The sequence below is a fragment of the Cynoglossus semilaevis genome, chromosome 13 (genome assembly GCF_000523025.1).
Source record: "Cynoglossus semilaevis isolate Cse_v1.0 chromosome 13, Cse_v1.0, whole genome shotgun sequence".
Classification (NCBI taxonomy): domain Eukaryota; kingdom Metazoa; phylum Chordata; class Actinopteri; order Pleuronectiformes; family Cynoglossidae; genus Cynoglossus; species Cynoglossus semilaevis.
Genome location: NC_024319.1, coordinates 4,960,773 through 4,981,446, shown reverse-complemented (window position 1 = coordinate 4,981,446; position 20,674 = coordinate 4,960,773). Strand labels below are relative to the sequence as shown.

At 46.8% G+C, this 20,674-nt stretch overlaps 2 protein-coding genes across 6 annotated transcripts in view; one reads left to right on the top strand and one right to left on the bottom strand.

Annotated features, from left to right (window-relative positions):
- The window catches only part of dap3 (death associated protein 3), a 4,981-nt gene extending 1,130 nt beyond the window's left edge, over window positions 1–3,851 (bottom strand). The window contains exons 1-13 of the mRNA XM_008323167.3: window positions 3,669–3,851; window positions 3,473–3,519; window positions 3,164–3,274; window positions 2,937–3,038; window positions 2,742–2,850; window positions 2,547–2,639; window positions 2,322–2,452; window positions 1,685–1,765; window positions 715–879; window positions 567–626; window positions 386–475; window positions 121–238; window positions 4–32 (exon numbers count right to left, since the gene is read on the bottom strand). Coding sequence (XP_008321389.1) covers window positions 4–32; window positions 121–238; window positions 386–475; window positions 567–626; window positions 715–879; window positions 1,685–1,765; window positions 2,322–2,452; window positions 2,547–2,639; window positions 2,742–2,850; window positions 2,937–3,038; window positions 3,164–3,274; window positions 3,473–3,511 — 1,128 coding nt within the window. The 5' untranslated portion in view covers window positions 3,512–3,519; window positions 3,669–3,851. The remainder of the gene's footprint in view (window positions 1–3; window positions 33–120; window positions 239–385; window positions 476–566; window positions 627–714; window positions 880–1,684; window positions 1,766–2,321; window positions 2,453–2,546; window positions 2,640–2,741; window positions 2,851–2,936; window positions 3,039–3,163; window positions 3,275–3,472; window positions 3,520–3,668) is intronic.
- A 1,990-nt stretch (window positions 3,852–5,841) lies between these two features.
- The window catches only part of LOC103388251 (histone-lysine N-methyltransferase ASH1L), a 20,242-nt gene continuing 5,409 nt past the window's right edge, over window positions 5,842–20,674 (top strand). For 2 of the 5 annotated variants that reach the window (XR_003051420.1, XR_003051421.1), the window contains exons 1-5: window positions 5,844–7,009; window positions 11,730–12,609; window positions 13,932–18,084; window positions 19,900–20,248; window positions 20,430–20,594. Coding sequence is in view for 2 of the 5 variants with exons in the window: in XM_025061232.1 (XP_024917000.1) it covers window positions 11,929–12,609; window positions 13,932–18,084; window positions 19,900–20,248; window positions 20,430–20,594 (5,348 nt within the window). In the remaining 3 variants the exon portion in view is untranslated. Of the gene's footprint in view, window positions 7,010–11,729; window positions 12,610–13,931; window positions 18,085–19,899; window positions 20,249–20,346; window positions 20,595–20,674 lie in introns of those variants that run through there. The other 3 variants (XM_008323161.3, XR_003051422.1, XM_025061232.1) reach the window with 3 other exon arrangements.

The window sequence follows — 20,674 nt, the reverse complement described above, 5'->3', positions numbered from 1 at the left end:
GACGAGTTCTTTCTTCCCATTCTCTGTTCGGCCTGAAGGTTAAAGAAAACATCCACGTTAGTCAGATGACATCACTTGAACATAATGTAGAATCAGAACATTGATGTCATTATGGCCTACTCTGTGGGAGCTGCAGCCAGTTGCGGTCGATGTAGTAGAGGTAACAGCTTTCAAACTCTTTGACACTGTAATTGGGCACCGACACGGGGACGAACGGGTCCATGCAGTCAAAGCCGCTCTGAAGGACAAAATCAAGACACAAGGTCAAAAGACAGGACATGAGAGCTGTTTACTGAAAATAAACCAGTTGATTCAAACATCCCTAAAATTGATCGACTGTCCGAGCACGCTCAGATGACATCACTATGATGACATCAGCACTGACCTCTCCCAGCAGCTCATGTGGCAGGTAGACTGACTTGGGGACAAAAAGAGACCCAGTCTGAGAGACAGTGGTGATGACGGCTCCTCCAGTCTGAAACACGAGAGCCAGTGTTAAAAAGATTTGAAAATAAAAAAAAAACAACTATAAAATAACCAGTCAGTGTCGTCGTTGTTCTTCTCACCCAGTCGTTCTTCATTAGCTTCCTCAGGTTATGGACTACAGTCAACGCCTGTGGTTCCACCTGATGATGAAAACAAAGAGCCCCAGTCCTTCAACAGTCCACTTACATGTACGAGACACGACAGCAGTGTGAACGTGGGTTTTCTTACAATGCTCTTATCCTCCTTCTTGATGGTGCTCTTTCCCCACAGACCATTGACACCATCTATGGCCACAGCGAGACGGAAGACGGACTCTGGTTGTCCACTCTGAAGCCTCAGTTCCTTTATCAGCGCCCCCACCACGTCACTGCTGCTCTTCACACGAGATATGCCCTGTGAAGAAGTCAGCAGGTCAGATATTAATAATTACAAATTTACAAAATTAAAAGTTAAAAAAAGCTAATGTTCTAACATCTTTACTGCCAACTGGAATAAAAATCATATTTCTGTCTAACATTATTATCTGACATTTTTTTTGTAATGCACTTGTGGGCTGAATTGGACAGTTCAGTGGGCCAGATTAGGCCCGCGGGCCACCAGTTGATGATCACTGCCCCTCCCAATCGCCAGATTTCTAACTATAGTGCCATATTTCGCTGTTAAAGTCAGTTTCAGCAGAGACAGCCGATGAGTCACAACACTAAGAGGAGTTAAATGAACAATAATAACCTCAGACACTGTTCATTGATTTATCCAGTGTCGTCCCACGGGTTCAGACACTTCAGGATGTTTATTATTTAGGCCACAGTAACAGGTAGATTATTATTGTCCACCTTTATAATTGTACACAAAGGAAACCCCAGTGACTGTCAAGACACTATATAACATCACTAATGTCACTTTTTTTTTATTCTACAACAAAAAGGCCATTCCCACGTTCCACATTAATCTACGGCCGGTTTCTGCCTTTGACAGAGTGTGGTAGGAAAAACATTGTGACGATCCATCACTGAGCTCAGTTCATCGTCTATCGATCAACACTAAACGCAGGAGGACTCTAACGACACCTGCGGGGCAGTTGTTAAGACAGCAGGAAAAATAGGAGGGAAGGGTTAGAAATAAAACAATGGAATAAAAATGTCTGAGAGGCAAAGATATACAGCCACGTTCCAAAAAAAAGAGAGAAATTAATACAAACCTGTTCCACCAGCTGTCCCAGAAGACTGCCCTCCTCAGTGAACTCTCTCTTTGTCCACACATAACGATGCTTTGTCTTTATCTTAAAAAAAACAAAAAACATTTTTCATCAACATCTGGACGGTAAATGAAAATAAATAATGAAACTATATTTCAAACGATTCACTGTCGTCATGTTTCAGTTGCTATCTTTAGACAGTTTAATTAGTTTACATGTATCAGCAGTGTGGGACCTCAGCTGCTGCTGAGACACAGTCAAGACTCATTAAAGATCAATTAATAGCAGAGCACTTGCCGATAATATAATTATCTCCCAGTGAGGTAAATTAGCATATTTAATTTCATTACATGGTGTAAGGTTGTCTTTCCGATGATCTAACAAAAGTTCAGCGTGCAGTATATACATGTCAATACATATATGTATATATGTGTTCATATATGTACATATATACACCTATATGTACATATTTACATATACATACACATATATGTACATATATATACATACATACACACATAAATACATATATATACATATATACATACATACACACATATACATACATATACACACAGATATATGCATATATACATGTCATCCAATGACTGACAATCTTATAGGGATAATAAAAAAGTACCTTTGACAGAAATTTCTCGTTTGTGATTTTGAAATTGCGTAACCATTCTACAGATTGCAAAGGTTGATCAAAGCGAGAGTTGTTATACGACGAGGGCAGCAGCTCCTTGCAGTTCTTCACCCAGATGAAGGCTGTCAAACAGACACACACACACAAACACACACGTGAAGGAGTTACTTCTTAATGATCCTGTCACATGGTTTGGATATTTTTTTTTTCTCTTACCGTCAGGAATGTGCAGCACCAGCCATCCCTGTGTGAAGCAGTAGTGAACTGTGTGACACAGCGACATCGTCTTCCCGCTGCCACCTACACCATCTGAACAAGTCGATAAGGTCAACCAGAGATCAACGAATCAGGATCTTTACAGACATGTCGGTTTGGGTTTACTAGAAGATGACCAAGCGTTTGAAAGGATACAGAAAGTATATCTTATGGCAGGTTTGCTGTAGTCCGCTTTCTTCAGGGAGGAGATGACCTCCAGAGCAGGCTGCCTGACCATCACACAGCCTTCGTTGAACGTCTTCACCTGTTAATCCACATATTTAGAGTCATTATCATTACTGTCATCATTTTGGCCTGACCTGTAATTTAGGCTGAGGTTTTAGCACAAACCTGTTTTCGATAGCTCCAGGGTAAACCATGAGGAAACACGGTGCGAATGTCCGAGGGAGGCAGAGTGTAATACTGTCCGATGTGGTCCTCAGAGTGAAATGCCTGAAAAACACAGTAAACAAAGAAAATAACTGAACCAGTTCAAATACATATAAAGAGTTAAAAGAACGCAATTTCTTTTCCTTTTTTTAAAACCCTGCAGAAATATGTAAAAACATTTTGCTTACCGGGTTACTTTCTCGGGTTCTGAAGATGGAGGGAGGGTCAGGCTCTGACTCTAAGGCCAAAGGTTCTTGCTGCAGGCATCCGCTGGTATGAAGAGTCCTAACATGTGATACCTGTAATTTTGTTTAATTTAGCAAAATGAATTTTAAAATTAAAGATACAAAGAAGTTTGTGTTGCATGTTCATTTATGGACTTTTAACTAAATTGCAATGTAATCTGAGTAGCTTTAAGACTCCTCAACGTGCTTTGGAGGTCTGTCAGACAGACTTTACCCTAGTGCAGATTCTCAAAGCCTTAAGAGTGTACTCACCGTTTGCCGTAGTCTGAAGGTCAATCTTTGAAGTGCCATGGTCAACGCTGAAAAATATATGTATACATATAATGAATCACAGACCCACAAAACATAAGGGCTGTATTTTCCCAGTCTTCTAACCTTGTCAAGCAACGGTCTAAGCTAAACGCTAACTACAGCGGTGCGTAGCTGTATGAGAAAAAATAACATTTACCTGCAGTCAGCTTTGTCAGTTTTTTATTTACAAAGACTGGGATTAATATCCTAAGAAAAAAAGAAACTAACAGACGATAAAAGGTTTAATATCCAGGACGTCCCAAGCAAACCAGCTAGCGATGTCAATGTGCCTGAGCAGCCATGGACACCGCCATCATTGATCTCAAAGCAGGAAGTGATGTCAGAGCAACTCAATTATATTGGACCAATTAGAAGACAGGAGGAGGATGCCAGCCGAAGACAACATTAACAACAGGGGGAAATAAAAGATTAAAACGACGTACGTTGTCTAAATTATAAATCTAAAACAGTGCTTTTCAGAAAATAACCTTTTAAACCTTTTATTATCTATTTCTGATAGGAAATAAATGATAATATGAGAGTAACGATCCCTCGAAAAAAATACATTTATTTTTCCTGATAGTACTTCATGAAATTATATTTATATAAATCAAAATGACATTTTCTGTGACTTGCACTTTCTTTTCCTCCACTATATAACATTTCTAGAATAAAGTGTGAAGACATCATGCATGTACTTTAAAGAGAACCTGTACATTACATTTCAAACAGCAAGAACAACCATAAAGCTATTTATTGAAGATATTAATATTTATTAGTTATAATAATGCTTATGTATGATCTGTAAATAATGATTAAACGTGTTGTTTGTGTTGTATCTTGTTGTTTTCACTGCTCTCCAACCTCGGTCACTGCTTTTTCTCCCTGGAGCTTCACTCAGTGAGGTTGCAGTCCAATAGGTGGGCACGTGAAGGCACAGCTGCACTCTGGACAGATATCTGGATCTAAGGTACAACAGTGATTAACTGTGTGGCTGTCTAGCTGCCACAGAGACAGTGATATTAAAACACAAGTTTGAAAAAAAAATCTATTACATTGCCAAGAGAAATTGTGAGGTAAGGCTTGACATTCCTCTTCATTTTTGCTGATAGCTTTAACTTCTAAATGTCACACTGCAATACTGGTTTGTATTACTAAAGCTAAATCAAATATGGCACAGCTTACTTTTTTCCATAATAATTTCACCCCAAAGAAATGTCAGAGACTGCTGGCAACAGCAAAAAAGCAGCCAAGCCGAGAATGGAGGTAAACTATTCATCACTGCCTGAAAACTTAAGGGGCAATTCTAATAAATCTAAAGTGACATTTACAGTACCACTGTGGCTTGACCATGACTACACACCTGTAGCTAGGGTTGAACCAAGGGTTAGTGGAAGAGGTGAGAGTGATGGCTGGTAAAACAGTTCAGAAGGAAAGGGAAAGAATGAGATGGAGGAAGGCGATGCTTTAAATATAGTACATATATTGTAGGTAATAAGACAGACGATAAATAACATTGTGATCTGGGGTTTGTGGAGATCAATAAAGTGCTGACAATGTCCTGTGAGTTGTTTTTATTCACCATTATGCTTTTGTGCTTGTGATTTGTTATTGTGCTAAAAGGGAAAAAAATCACAACATTCCTGTGTTTAGAAAAACTCAAGACACTCCAGAAAGTCATTGGTGCATGAACAGCTATTTCAAGGAGAAAAATGTGTGGACCGGGGAGAGCGGTTTAGGAGAAAATATCAAAGATAAAACTTTGTGCCTCCTGTTTTGAAGATAAGATTTGATTACTGACTCTAATTTGTAATTACCAGTTTATTATACTCACATTTAGATAACAAAATGGCCCACAACACTGAAGATGTAAAAAAAAATAAAAAAGGGCCATTGAAGGAGTTTGACAGGTTCAGAAACTCACTGAAATGTGAAACGGCTGTATCATGATATTTATGAAAATTGAAAATACTTGCTGATCGGAGAATATGTTATTATTATCCCAAAAGAGTCATAATAACAATAGGTTAGTCTTTGTATTTTTCAAAATGAAATGAAATTAGGATTACTTTTCTGAAAACCTAGCACAATCTTCTGTTTTAAATTGATTATTTTTTATAAAAAACATTTGAAATACTCATAGGATTAAATCAGTTTTAACAATGTAATTTTATTTAAATGCTTCCACATACGAGTCTATTTCTTCAAACCAGAATCATTTTCTTTAACAAAGTTGAACATAATTTTTTTTTTTTTTACTTTTGTTTAACTTTTCTCTCTGTATAAGAACGTTTGACCCATTTACTGCCCTTGGTCATTCTGACCCCACATTTAATTCGTACCTACAGGTCTAAATTTAAAAATATGTTTTTGTAATAATGGGTTAGACTGCAGTTAGAATAAAAGTTAAAAACGGAATTGATTTCAATGTATACTGTGTATTTTAAAAACGATCAAAACAAGGTGGGGTCATTTTTATTTTTACCCCAGAGAACCTAAGATGTAAACATCCAGCAGGACAATATACCAAATGTATAAATACGAGTAGTATTCAGTAGTGTAGAAGGATAAGTTACAAAAACCACGAAATATAATTTTGTAAAGGTTTGAGCAAAACTATAAACAGCCGGAGTGTGAAGCCACGAATAACACAAGTCGTTAACCGAGCAGGGGGACAGAAATCACCGTTACCCATTTCGTCCAACTTCTCTTTAAAACTGCTAACTTCCCTTTTCTTTTCTTTTTTTAAAACTTGTTTTATCTTCATTTGTGCTTCTTGTGTAGCCACTAATGTGTTATTACACGTGTGTTACGGCGGACTTGTGGTTTTCACACGAGGCGCAGCAACTTTTGAAGCAGCTTCTCGTTGCGAGCCAAGTCGTCGCCATTTTAATAAACGTCTAAACAGCGCTCCCTGATCGGCTGTAATGAACAGCGCTGTGTTCCTCTGAGCTCACTCCTAAACCCCCTCCTCTGACTCCACGAAAATGGCCACGCAGTTGCATTCCCGCACATGTACAACCTCTGCTCTGTAAACACACACTCACACACATACACACACGCGCGCGCACATGAACGAACAAACACACACACATACACACACACACAGCCTTCGCTGACACGTTAACAGCCCGTGCACAAACGGCAGCTCGGTCACTAAGGCGGGAGCGACAACCCAACTTTCCCCCCGCGAGAAGTGAGTGGAAATGAAATCCAGTGTGAGCACTCCGCCACCTAGCTGCGGGGACGCGGATGTGTCGACCGTGTGATTATGAAAACAACCGCGCCAATGTTGTTGCACAGTAGGCTCGGCGCTCCGAGCGGGACTGAAACTCGGCGTTAGGGGCTGTTATAACCTTTCCTGGCCTCAGTTATGTAATCAAGGCACCGTCTAATGCGCCAGCGGGCTGTGGATTCGCCGTGGCCGCAGGGGAGCAGGACAGCGACACCTTCACATCCTCCTGCCCGAACGCAGTTGGCTTCGGGACGCGCTCTCGGGTAAGTAGCCTACGTAGCCTTATTACAGATTGTCATGGCAGTTTGTATTAATGTGTGCGGGCCTGTCATCAGCAGCGAGCTCAGATCACTGTAGCCCGGAGAGAATTTTGTGCATCCGCTTTGCGCTAATTTTATCCCTTGTTGCCGAGTATGTTCGCCCCCCTCGTCTGTGTTCTCCAATCCGCGCACGGTGATATTTCTTATTTCAATGTTGCTGACACCAGCAGAAGGGCCAGCAGAGGACAGATAGAAGAGAAAAATGTGTCTGGGGACTAACCCTCGTTACCGACGGCAGCAGCTCGGCACCTTTTCCTGCTGCGCAGCCCCTTCACTTACACGTATGTTGACTTTCAAACGCGCAGCGGAGTGGTGTTTTTCGGAGCCCAGGCTGTACCATGTACAGTCGTCGCCTATGGCGAAATGAGTGACGACAACAACAACACGTGCATGTGTGTATGGTTAGTGAGTGCGACAGCGGCGGCGGGAGGCAGATAGTAATTTTTTAAGGGGTGCGCAAAGTCATGATGGAGAAGGAAGCCCCTGTTGACGTCCACACCAAATCAGTGATAGCTTTCTTTCGGTGCGGGTAACACCCCCGCTGCCCCTACTGTATGTACAGTAGCAACATCAGGCAGCCTACGCAGCTGTGACCCAGGTACACAATGTACGGCCAACGCACACTTTTATTACACTTATTTGTGTGTGTGTGTGTGTGTGTGTGTCCGCGGGAGGAGAGAGAGACTCATTAGACTAGTGTGTATAAAGTAAAGAAGTGAGCAGCTCATACAGTAAGGTAGTGTTTTAGTTTCCAACACAGGAGGATTTTCAACTGGGCCACACGTGGGGTTCACTGGGCTGCATAACCCAGTGACATTGGTCTGGCCTACTTTTAGCCCACACAGTTCATTTACATCGGGCCCACATCTGGGTTTGACACCAAACCCCAGTCGGCCACATTAGGTATGACATCATGTAAACATTATGCCATCATTGTCAGACGTGGCCCACATCATGTTGACAAACCCCCTGCCATGGTAATGGTGCCAACTTGATCTGGCCCAGACTTGTCTGCTATAAGACTAAGAAAGTGTATAATTAGGTATAAAGTTCAAAGATCCTACCGTATAAGGTATGGTAGTTTTCCAGATAGGACGTATATGTGGGTCACACGTGGATTTATTGGGCTGCATAACATAACACAATTGGTCTGGCCTGAGTCTGGCTCACATATTGCTATTACACATGGTCCACCCAATCCAAAGAGTTATGGCCCTTTTATGGGCCAGATCTTGTTTGCTAGAAATGGCCCACACATGGGCCACTGTGTGGACTGGTACGCTAAAACGACAAACCACAACTGTACCAGATTGAAAGAATATCTAGTACAGATCTTTCTGCTGTGGGACTCACACTAGAATGTGTATATGGAGCAATGAAGTAATCAGCACCCCCTGTAGGTGGTACTTTAACTTTTTTAGATATGGGCCACATGTTGGTGTATTGGGCTGGAAAAGTACAGTAAAATTAGTCTGACCCAGATCTGGCCCTCGTGATGCACATAAACTTAAACATGGGCTTCACGTGTTGGGCTGCATAGTTATAGCAGGCGTGGGTTAGAACCTGGGAATCTGTCCTTTCTCACATATGGGCAGTTCACAGTGGACCTATGTTGAACAATATAGCCTACTTTGCATCTACTTTGGTCTCTTTCATGCACACATAATCAGTGGGTAAAACCCACAGATCAGTAATAAGATACGGACATATTTACATGACATAGTGGCGGAGTTCAACCCATCGTTTTAGCAGGAACTTTGCGGTACGTTGTCGAGGGCTCTTCACGCTGGGGGCTACAATAACTCAATAAAGTTATGACCCCGGACCAGAGGAAGCAGTCTAACCACACAAATCAAAGGCCACTCACCATAATTTAGACACCCTTTCCTTTTGGCCCACGAACTGCGTCAACAGGAAATGTAATCAATTATCGGTAGGAAATATTTGGAGTAGCCGTCTTACAAAGACGTCCGTGTATGGACGTATGTTTATAAAAAGCGGACGTAAATATTTCTGGTGTTCAGTGAAGCTAGTGATTGGTACTGGTCCAATATTAATTCATGAAAAGTTAGGTTGTTAGGCTAGGTTATGACCAGTAACATTTATGACACATGGTTGGTTCATTTTGACTTGATCGAACCCGGTGAAACTCAATGTCAGTTTTTTTGCGAATTATAATTCAATTTACAGAAAATATTAGAAGACACAGCGTGTGATTGGCAGCTGTATTGTCCGATGGGAACTGGCCAATGACATGACACGGTGTGCGTCAGAGACATTCTTTGACATTGTGTTCTGTAGTAAAAATCCAAGCACTTCCAGGAAAACTGTATTAGTCGGTGATAAACAGAGTGAAAGGCTCTATAAATTTGAACAGGTGATATCATTTCCCATCATCACGGGCTCTCCAGGCGCCCGATGAGAATTGGCATCGGCCTCAGAAATTGCATTTTTTTTTGGCACAGACTGTGTTGCGCAGGTCAGCCGTAAACTTTTATTTACCTAAAAAAAAAACCAGCAGCTCGTTGAAATGTCGAACTCTGCTTGAAAAATGAAGACTCTACAAACAACCAGCACAGACGTGAGCAGATGTCAGACAAACAACAAGTAAAAAAAAGGGTCAGAGTCTTTAAGGTAAGACGTGTGTAGTACTAGCTGTGATAGATGCCAGGAAATTAGAGCAAACTCGTTTTCATGGGTTCGCTGCTGCTGCTGCTGCTGCTGCTGCTGCTGCTGCTGCTGCTCCGTCTGTTGTCAGGCAGATGAAAACAGTGTTGTAGTTATTGATGATAACACCATCATGAGATGTTGATGATGGCTGGAAAAATGGTGGCTATTATCTTGATTTAATCGTCGCCTTTGCGCCGCCGAGGAATCACACTGACTAGAGTCCACCCATCATCCTGTCAGTGAGAATAGCTTCTGGTCTAATGTTAGAAGGATTTTGAGTTATGTCGGAGAGTTATCTCAGTGGAGAGTATAAAAATCTATTCGAATGCACTCTGACTCCTGTTGAATCGCCTCGGCCTTTTCCCTTTCCTCTCCGCGCAACCTGCTCTCTGAGTTGTTTGTGTCCCCACTTCCTATAGGTTAGCCCGCGCGCCGCTGAGGTCACGACAGGGAGGGCTAATGAGATTTGAGAGGGCCGCTCACTATCTCCGTCGCTGGTGTGTGTTATTTTATTGTGAGGAGGTTTGGCCTTGAAAATGCTTTCCAGTGCGGTTGCATAACAGCCTTTACTGGAACAGATGTTGATTTGAGCTCACTGTGACACAAAGACAGGGTTTAGGTGTGAAGGGTCCAAGACGCAGGAGAGATGTCCACTGAGCTTCAGAGCCCAAATGTTATCCCTGCTCCTCTTTTCAAGTTTACGGAGGCCGTCGGTTGTGATGAGAGACAAATGAGCTCTACATGAAATGCTCTCGGGAGACATCTGCGAGATTGCTTAGCATAGTATGTTTTATTAGAAAACCGATGAGTGTCCTCCTTAATGAGACGCAGGCAGTTTAATGAAGGAAGCATGAGGGAAGATGTGGCTTCCCTCCGATACGCCGTCTGACAAACTGCGCCACGCACGGAGCGAGGAGTGAGAGTGAAAGTTTTTTTTTTTTTTTTTTTCGGCGAGGGTAAAATGTTATTTCAGGGTGTGCTGCTCTGCTGTAATGTCACATTAAAAGTCCATTTACAATGGGGTCAATGAAAAGCTTACTTAACTCGGAGGAAGCAATGGGAGGAGGAGGAATTCGCACTGCTTTCCAAAAATAAGTTTTACCCTTTCCTACGGATTTGAGTTACCACTACTGAAAGTGGAGGAGGGGAACGGCCAGACCGTGAATGGAGGGATTTAGGTTGGAGAGAAGAAAAGGAACCAAGTGGAGGAGGAAATATGGTTCTGATTAACATGGATGTAGTGTATGAGGTGACCATTTTACTGTGTGGTCTACAGAAAGGCAGAGAGGCAGAGAGGGAGAGAAGGAGAGAGAGAGAGACGTGGAGTGGATGGGGCTAATAGAGAATAATGCAAAAGCTTTCTGCCAAACATTAAAAGGGGAGTTTCGGAGAGAAAAGACAGAAGAGCAGAGGGAAGGGTGGGAGGAGAAGAGCTGGTGGGAGTAGTTGAGAACAGAAGGCGCAAAGACAGCGGGGAGAGGAGGGGAGGAGACTGGATCAACTGTTTGAATTAGTCAAGAGCAGACTGATTGATATATTGATCCTGGAAGGAGGGGGGAGAGCCGGGATTACAACTTAAGAAAATGTCTCAGGGTTTATGGAGGGTTCACGTTCCTCCACAGCTACTGTCATTTACAGATGGTTGGAGAAAACCAGCTGATGGTGGTTCCGGAAAACAAAAAGTGTGAGTGGTTCTCGTTCAGTTACGGACAGTGACGGCGTTTCACTGATTGGTCCCCGGGGTTTTCTATACGATGAGATCATCTCTGTGGACACACACTTTAGCACCTCTCCTCAGCTGCCTGGAGGAAGGGGACTTTCCCTCCAACTCCTTCCTCGCTGCTGCTCAGCATCTGAGCTCACTGAAGTGACTAATATCTAACATCTTTCTTTTTTGTCTTCTCCCTCTCTCCCCCCTCCACCCCTCTCTCTCTCTCTTTTTCCTTCTCTCTTTTTCCTGTTTCTTTGCCTCTTTTAAACTCTCTGCTCTCAGATCAAGCATAAAAGAGAAGAGAGAGACCTTGGCTGGATGAAGACACCCGACTGTGGTTGTTTTTACTGGATTTACTCTCGGAAATCTTCCGGCCTGCTTTCATCTCGCTGTCCTTGACCCCATTAACCCCATTAGGTGCAGTAAGACGTCCTGTACTGGGCACTCCACAGCATCCTGCCTCTCCCCCCTGACGTCTCTGATGGACCAGAGAGTGAAGGGGGGAACCCCTCCAGCCACAAACCTAACTCTGGACCCCTCCTCTGCCTCCGAGGACTCCGAGCAGGATCTAGTGGCGGAGAAGAAGAAGAGATGTGATGGAGAGAGCAGAGATGTAGGGAAGAAGGAGGAGGAGAAGAAGGGGGCAGGACGGAAGAGGGAGACGGACAAGGGGGCAGTACTGGAGCTGCTCATTGAGGGGCGCTGTGGGAGCTCCGGGCAGCAACAGCTTCAGCTTGCTGGCAGGGAGGCCACTTGCCCCGAGGGTAACGTGCGATTCCGAATCGGACTGCAGGAGAAGCGCACCAAGAAGCCTCCAAAGATACTGGAGAGCTACATCTGCAAGCCCACCATTAGGACGTATCAGAGACAGGGCCGAGGGGGGCTGCTGAGGGGGGACAGTGAGGGAGGACTAGGGCAGCAGACCAAGACCAGCTCTGTTCCAGATGATTCAGCCCGAGAGCAACGCTTACGTCTGGATGTTGTCCAGGCAACATCCAAACAAACCGCATCTGCGGCTTCGCCGCCACTTGCGGTGTCGTTATCCTCGTTGTCATCGCCTTCATCATCAGAGGAACTGCCGTTATCATCTACTCTTGCCTCATCCTCCACGCCGGCGTCCGTCCCCACCATTCCCAGTCAGGGGACCAAGTCTGCCAAACAGGTAAGCTGTACATGCACAGATCCCAGTTTCCCCCTGCAGGTGGTGCTATGAGTGTAGTGCACAATGAAGGGCCCAGAAATGTACTTGCTCGACTACAATTTTGATTTAACCCAGTGGTGTCAAACATAAGGCCCGCGGACCAAATCCGGTCCGCTGCATGAATTTTGAATGTTAAAAAAATACACAAACACTTCATGTTCATCATGTTTTGTCAAATTATATTTCATTAAATATGAATGTTTTCTAATATATTTCAACTTCCTGGAAACTAAGGACGCTACTTAGTCACTGTCGCACAATTAAAATGAACGCCGGCGCTCCTCTCTCCGCCATATTTCTACGACTGCAATGCATGATGGGATATACTGCTTGGGTAGTGGCCAGTGGTTGATCACTAGATTTTGCAGTGAATTGTGGGATACATTGAGGGGCGCTTTATAGTGGACTACTTGGACTCGACATCTACTAAACATACGGTGCACTGTTTTGGGTGTAGGGGGCGGTGTAGGACACAGCCTGCGTTTCCTTTGATGCTAAGCTAAACTCCCCACATTTTACTTCTGCATCTTTGTTATCTGCAACAGTGCATCTTGTGAATTGCAGTACTGCCACCTGCTGGGTCTCTTTTCAGACTGCAGACACACAAAAAGAAAAACAACCCACTGACGTCGCGTTGTTTTTGGCGATTTTCAGACTGCGCCACCTTTAAATGATTAGTAGAAATGTGACAACATAATGACGGTCCCTTGGAGCCGTTCTACTCCTCATCCGTCCCTCTGACACTAACCTAAGGGGAAGTTTATCGCTTCAGCTGCACACACACACTACTCAAGCTGCAGTGTACCAAAATTACCGGACAAGTATATAAAATGTCAAGGCTTCTCATCTGTATTAGTGGCAATTTATAGCTACCAATAGCACAGCCTTCCCTCTCTCCTTCTGTTTCTGCGAGGCTCCCTATATCTGTCCCTCTTTTCTATTTTTACATCCTCTCTTTCTCTACCTGTTCTCATTTATCTTTCACTACCCCTCGTCCTCTGTCCCGCTCCTTCCCTCCTTCCCTCCCTCTCTCACTCTGGTTCTCTGCCTTTGTATTCCTCCATTCTGTGTCAACCCCGTTGCTGTTTCCATCACCTCACTCCTTTCTTCTCCGGGGTATGGCCTATTTTCTCTGCCTGAATGAGTCATGTTGTCCCCCACTTTTTTAATGGTCCCTCTGAAACAAACATCATTTCACTTATTGTCTCCGACGCCTCGCTCTTCACTGTTGTCCACAGCACTTTACTGTCTCTGACAAGGACTGCCTGTTTCCTTTTCTCCAGGTTCCTGTCAAGCTGGGCGACAAGACAGAGGTGAATCCGATCGGTTCGTCTGAGAGGTCAAAGAAGGAGAAGCCCCCTAGTGTCAACGGACAGTCGAACTCTGCGGGACACAAGTCCTGCTCCCCCAAAACAGACCAGGCAGCTTCGACTGTTCCTTCCACACCTTGCACTCAGACACTCTCCGCGTCCGAGTGCAGTAATGAAGATAACACCACCAAGAAAAGTAACGGTTCGGTACGCACGCCGAGACAGACGGGACTATCGAACGGCAACGACCGTGCCAACGTCCTCGGCACCTCCTCGAAAGTCAAAGCTGGGAAACACAGCAGTTCTTCCTCAGTTTCTTCCGTGGATTCCTCGACGAGACCTCAGGTCTCCTCCGGCTCACATAAGGAATCAAGCCTGTCCAAAAAGGCTAGCCCGTACTCCGCTTCCTCTCCCTCAGTGGCCACTAAACCACAGTCCTCCCCAACTCTAGACCAATCCCAAGACCAGAATCCCACTCTGGAGATTTCACTAGAGAAAAAGAAAGACAAGAAAACGAAGAAAGAGAGACACAAGGACAAAAAATCGAAGCGGCATAAGTTGGAATCTGATAGAGCAAAGGGTGAAAGCAAAGAGCAGGATGACAGAAAGAAGAAAAAGGAGAAGGGCAGAGATGGGAAAACAAAGCATGCTAAAGAGAAGGCTGAAAGACACAGGGCTGATGACGGGAGCAGAGAGGAGCAAAAGGCTGACAAAGGAAGGAGCGAGAAGAAGAAGGACAAGGCCGGCTTCATCAGGCAGAAGTCTGAGGACAGTTCTCCGAGGTTTGGTGAAACAGTAGCCAGTGGTAAAACAGATAAAAACTGTAAATCACCAACCGCAGTCGGGCCAGAGGAGGAGGACGACAGTTGTGGAACAGTTAAACCAACTGAGCCAAGAACGTCGACAGGTGACAACAATAAATCAAAAGAACCAGACAACTCAAAACAGTCAACTGTGCCTCAGTCGAGCCAGCCCTCCTGCTCTGCTCCTCCCTCTTTACCCGCTCCTTCTGCTCGTGCACCAGTTTCTCCCCCTTCATTCCCCCCAGAGCAGGACAGCCGCCCACTCAAGAAACGTAAAGCGAGACGACCCAGCTGGACCAAGCTGGTGCACCGGGCTCACAGAGCAGAAAATCACGAAGCCCCTGCAGATTCCCAACATAATTCAGCAGCGACTCTCCCCCAGAATCCCAAAACCTCTCCTCCTGCCAACGCCTGTTTCCAGCAGACTGACTCCCATCCAGTATCTAGCTCCTCTAACACCAACACTTCTCCTCTCGCTTCTGCAACAAAACCGGCGTCCCCGAAACACCCCACATCCGACCCCAGCTCCCCCGCATCTGCAGCTTCAGCTCGAAAAAGGGGCCGTCCTAAATCCCACAGCTTGAGCTTTGATGAACCTCCACCTCGACTCTCACTGAGTTCGCCTTCGGCGGAGGAGTCTCCTCTTGGGTGTAACCAAGTTCAGAAAGCCCCTGCACCAGAGCCAAGCCCAAGACTGCAGTGCGCAGCTCAGTCTAGTTCCAGCCCCAAGAAGCGCGGCCGTCCTCCTAAACGACACCTCCCCGAGGAGCACTGTGGAGACGTTCTGAGTCAGGCCGAGCACTCGGACAGAAATAAGGATTTCCATACGTCTGACAAGACAAACAGGCTGAAGTTGAGGAGGATGATTAATTTCATGAAGAAGAGAAAGAAGAGGAGGCTCAACAAAGTCATGTTGACGGGGTACGTGGGTAAGGAGGGCAGGGCTGGACGGCCAGGAGACGGGGAGACCCCTCTGAGCATGTGTAAGTCAATCGAGGCTACAACGGTCCACACCCTCTCGGCCCTGTCCTCCTCCTTTGGAAGTAAGCTGGGCCCTCAGATCAACGTGAGCAAGAGAGGGACAATCTACATGGGCAAGAGACGGGGACGCAAGCCCAAGGTCCAAACCCCCAGCCTGAAGTTCGCTCCTCAGAGTTCCGCTCAGTCGTCCCTTTTCACCAATCTCCCTGAAACGTCTCTCTTCTCCTCCAGCCAACCCCCGCCGCCTCACTCTCACTCTCACTCTCACCCCTTCCCCTCCCCGTCTCTCACACACTCCAGTGGTGCCCAGAGTCCTCGCAGTGAGGGAAGCATCACCGAACCCACGTCTTCTCTCCTCTTTCCTCACCACTTCTCCCTTCCGTCCCCCTCGTCGTCCTGCACCTCCCCGCGTCCGCCCTCCTCCTCCTCCCTCTCCTCATTTGCGAAGAAGAACTGTCTGTGCCAGGGACGGCACCAGTTCCCCTTCCACCAGTCGTCGTGTAAGCTCTCCTGTCCCCTCCCTTCGCTGCATCACACGGCCGGCTCACCTAGTCGCATCAAAGACGCCACGCCGTCCCCCAGGAGTGAGTCTCACAGCGAAGAGACGCTGCCCAGTGACAGTGGGATTGGGACGGACAACAACAGTGTTTGTGAGCGAGGGGAGCTGCGGGGGAGTCGCGGCATTGTCAGGTTGGGTCAGGGGTCAGGAGTGATGCGGGGAGCGCAGAGACAGCACACCCTGGATGAACATCCTTCTCCTGTCTCCTCACCCCCGTCCCACACCCCCAGACATACTAACCTAATTAGCAGCCCTGGAAATGTGGAGCGGCACAGAGACAGACACAGGCACCGGCGGAGGGACTACGATTGTCCCTCTTCCTGTGCCTGTGTGTGTCCCTGCCCGGGACACAATAACTGCACTCATTCAGACTATTACCCCTGCCTGGGGCACAACGCTCTGAAGAGACAGAAAACCAAACACAAAAAGAAACACCAGCAGCTGCAAGTGCAGGATCCAGAGTTCGTGGCCGAGCTGGAAGATATGATTGGTCAGTTCAACGAGGTCCACATTGGGAAGCGAAGTTGGTTGAGAGCGGGGGCGGGGCAGGGCTTCGATGGAGGTGGGTCGGCTGCAGGGGGGAGACGCCACCACTCCTCCGCCCACCCGCTGCGTTCTAACATCTTCAGGATTAATCTGAACGGTTTCTACTCGCCTCACCCTTCCACCTATCCTCCAAACCCCTCCCTCTCTCCCCAGTCCTTCTTCCCGTGCCAGTCAGTGCATTGTAGCAGGAAGCCGGAGCGCAGGCAGTGCGGCTGCCCCTCAAAGTTTCAGGAGACCATTGAGAACATGGGCTTTTACGGCAGCTACCCCCCACCCACCACGCTCTACCACCACCACCACCACCTGCCGGGCTCCTACCCACTTCCATCTCCTCACCAGTACGCCGCCCATCAGCCCCACCATGCGCACTACCTTCTCAACCCAGCTCGGTTTCACCGACGCAGGAGCAGGCTGCTGAGAGAAGGCGCTCTAGGGGGGGAGGTGGAGGGGGCCATGGGTGGAGGCAGCGGGTGCCCCCACCTCAGCTCAGGGTTCACGTCCAGCCTTTCCTGCGGCTGCAGGAGAAACGAACACAAACGCAAACATAAACACCGCCACCGGCCGTGCGAGCGAGACATGGACGAGGAGGAGGAGCTACACGGAGACGAGGAGGACGACAGCTTGGAGAGGGAGGCCATGTCCAGCTCCAAACACGGGTCGGGGTTCGTGCTGGGCCAGGGAAACGCAGGGAAGCAAGGGAAAAGAGGACTGGGAAGCGTGCTGTCCAAAGAATCTCCCTGGTTATTTCAAAACAGAAACAGTTCCTTCACTTCTGCTGCGGCCTCTTCGTCGTCATCCTCATCATTATCGCCCTCTGCTGAGAGGTACAGACACATGTCTCTCACCTCCCTGGGGCTGGGCTCCTCTCACCTGTCGTCGTTCGGAGGAGGCTGGGGCGCCCTGAGCCAGAGCCAGATGAAGGCCGGCAGCCTGGTGGGAGGCCCCGAATTCCGAAACTCAAACCCCAGCTGGAGAGGTTTCGTGGGGGAGCAACACACGGGCAGGTCGGTGGCGTCAGATGAAGAGGACAAAGATGAGGAGGAGGCTGAGGAGTCGCACCTGTACGGGGCCTCGCCCACGCCGTCTCCATCACACACCAACCTGTTCACCTCCGCTGCCATGGCTGCAGGAGGAAGATGCTCCAGGAGCGGACTTGGCAGGAGCTCTGGTCAAGAAGAGAGTGACGACAGGTCGCTGAGACGGGACGTGCCGACGTGGAGAGACCGGAGACAACCAGGTGAGGGCGCAAGTGAGATGTTCTGTACTGATACAGTCTATGAATGAAAGGAAGTGGTGGCTTCATATTCTGTCACGTTATTTATCCGCGTTTTTCTCAACCCGCCTATTGCTTCTGTTGTCAACATACCATATTATTACATTAAAAGAAAGAAAATATTGTTGGTAGTATTTTTTAGCATAGTTTTAGTGATTTAACTGAACAATTTTTGTAGCTTGTCGTAGCTAATGTTAGCTCTGGTGCCTGTACCGGAACTATTGTAGCTAACGTTAGCTGCGTTGTCTGTACTACAAATGTAGCTAATGTTAGCTCAACCTGTGCTAACATGTTTTGCATTGAGGTGTATTAGCTGCGTTGTCTGTACCGAAATGTAGCTAATGTTAGCTCAGCCTGTGCTAACATGTTTTGCATTGAGGTGAGGTCCTGTAGACGTTTTTGATATCATTACCAGAACTGTTGTAGCTAACTTTAGCTGCGTTGTCTGTACTACAACTGCCGACAAACGCTTCTTCAGTTTTCTGGCGTCGTCTGTTTTGTTCCTTCAGAAATACATCATCAATAAACAGCTTCCTGGCGATAATGTAGCAGATGTGGGAGGTCGAACACCGACTGTGCCTACTACGGCTACGTAAAAATAGCGCCTAATTTATGACAGATAGCTCAGTGAATGGATTTGACTTCATCGGTGTCTTTTCACTGACTCACCGTGACATTTTGTTTTTGTTTTCATTTTTGCACCACGTTAAAAAAGAGTCTTTGCCCGAATATAGTTTTAGGTGTTGCTGGGCCTCACATCAAAGCCTGGAGGCTGTTGGAGAGGAAATCAGACTCTGGTCTTTTTATAGACAATTTTAGACTCCTTCTGCTGTTCAGAGGTGTGCGTGCGTTTGTTTGTCTCGCACACACACACACTCACACACACACACACAAATGCAAGCACTCAGCAAACACTCACTGATGGAATTTCTGTACGGTGTTTTAGCAGCGGGGGCAGCATCTCGGTGAGAATCTGCCAGAAAATCGTTGCAGCCTCTCTAGTCTGAGGTGAACCACACGCTGTTACTGCCCAGGGCTACCCAGCCAACACGGCCATTTGTTAAAGCACCAAACTGGCTATTTAAAGCCCGGCCTATCCCTCGCTGCCGGCCAACGGGCTCTAGTTGGAAAAAAAAAAAAAAAAAAAAATCGAATGAAGAAAGAGTGGTCACTCTTGTCAGTGGAAAATTGAACCAAAGATGGACGACCACCGGAGTGATTGATGAGAGAACAGCGTGGGGTCAGAGTTGGGGCAGGGTGAGCTCGGGAAGGAAAATATTTTTTGGGAAATACTTTTGATATTAGTTCATCATCTAAGCACATGTTTGAGTTACTGTGTGCTCGCACAGACGCCCCCTCCCCCCTCCCCCCCCCCCCCCCCTCCCCCCCTCCCCCCTCTCTCTCCTTCTGTCTGCTCCGCCCTTTGAGATTGTGTATCACATTAGTAACTGTGTGCAGGAAAATGCACATGTCTGCAGCCTGAAGTATGCAGTTGCACACTGTTTGGGTCTATTGTGTTTGGTGTCTGTGCCTCTGCATAAATCACTCCTTAATACATTTCCCAGAAGTGATCTGGTCTGAGGAAATGTTATGACTCACCTAATCTGTGGCCCATTCACATGAGTCAGCCATGACTGGCTTCACCTCACACCTCCCGCCGCCTGCAGCCGTGCAGCCCATCCACATCTGTCTGGTTTTTCCTCTCCGCCACTCACACTCTGCCCTCCCCTTTTATGCCTCACCCCTTGCCTCTCTCTGACTCTCCTTCAACCACTGCAGGCGTACAAGGTGACTCAAGAAGCCAGGGGCAGCAGAAAAGTCTGCCAACGCCCGGCAGTCTGGCCGTGAAGAGCAAAAGAAGGCCAGGCCGGCCCAGGAAGCATCCACTGCCCTTCACCGCCTCCTCTCCCACACGCTCGCCCCTGCCTCCGTCTCTGTCATCACTTGGAGCGTTGCCAGGACATCACCACAACATAGACGGGAGAGAGGCGGGAGGGAGGAGGGAGGACAGGGCGCCAGAGAGAGACGGAGGGCATGACGCGGTGCAGCAGGTGACGGAGCTGGACCTGCAGGCCAAAAAGAAGAGAGGGCAGAAGAGGAAGCAGGACGACTCCCCCTGTCATCAGAGGTAAACCTTCACACGTGCATCAGAAGGACGCCTGAGTGGGTTGACCTGAAAATTCAATACGACCACTCACTATCACCATATTAACCTATTGTTTTCAGCACTGTGTGCTAAACCAGTGCCTCTTCTTTCTTTCTCTTTTTCCTCTCTATCACTCTATCTCTCTCTTCATGCTTTCCTTTAGTGTTGCAGAGTTTGACGCCCTGCCCGAATGTCTCAGCCCATCGGACGGGGAGCAGGCGTCGTCCCAACCAATAGATGTCCAGGAGGAGGAGGAGAGAGACGAGGATCCTGCCGTCAAGACATATCTGAGAGCTGGTCTTTACTCAGACGATTACAAAACCACAGAGTACGTTGACACTTTTACTGCAACTCACAGTACAACCGCGGCTGTGATGTTCAATATCATATATATATATATAAATATAT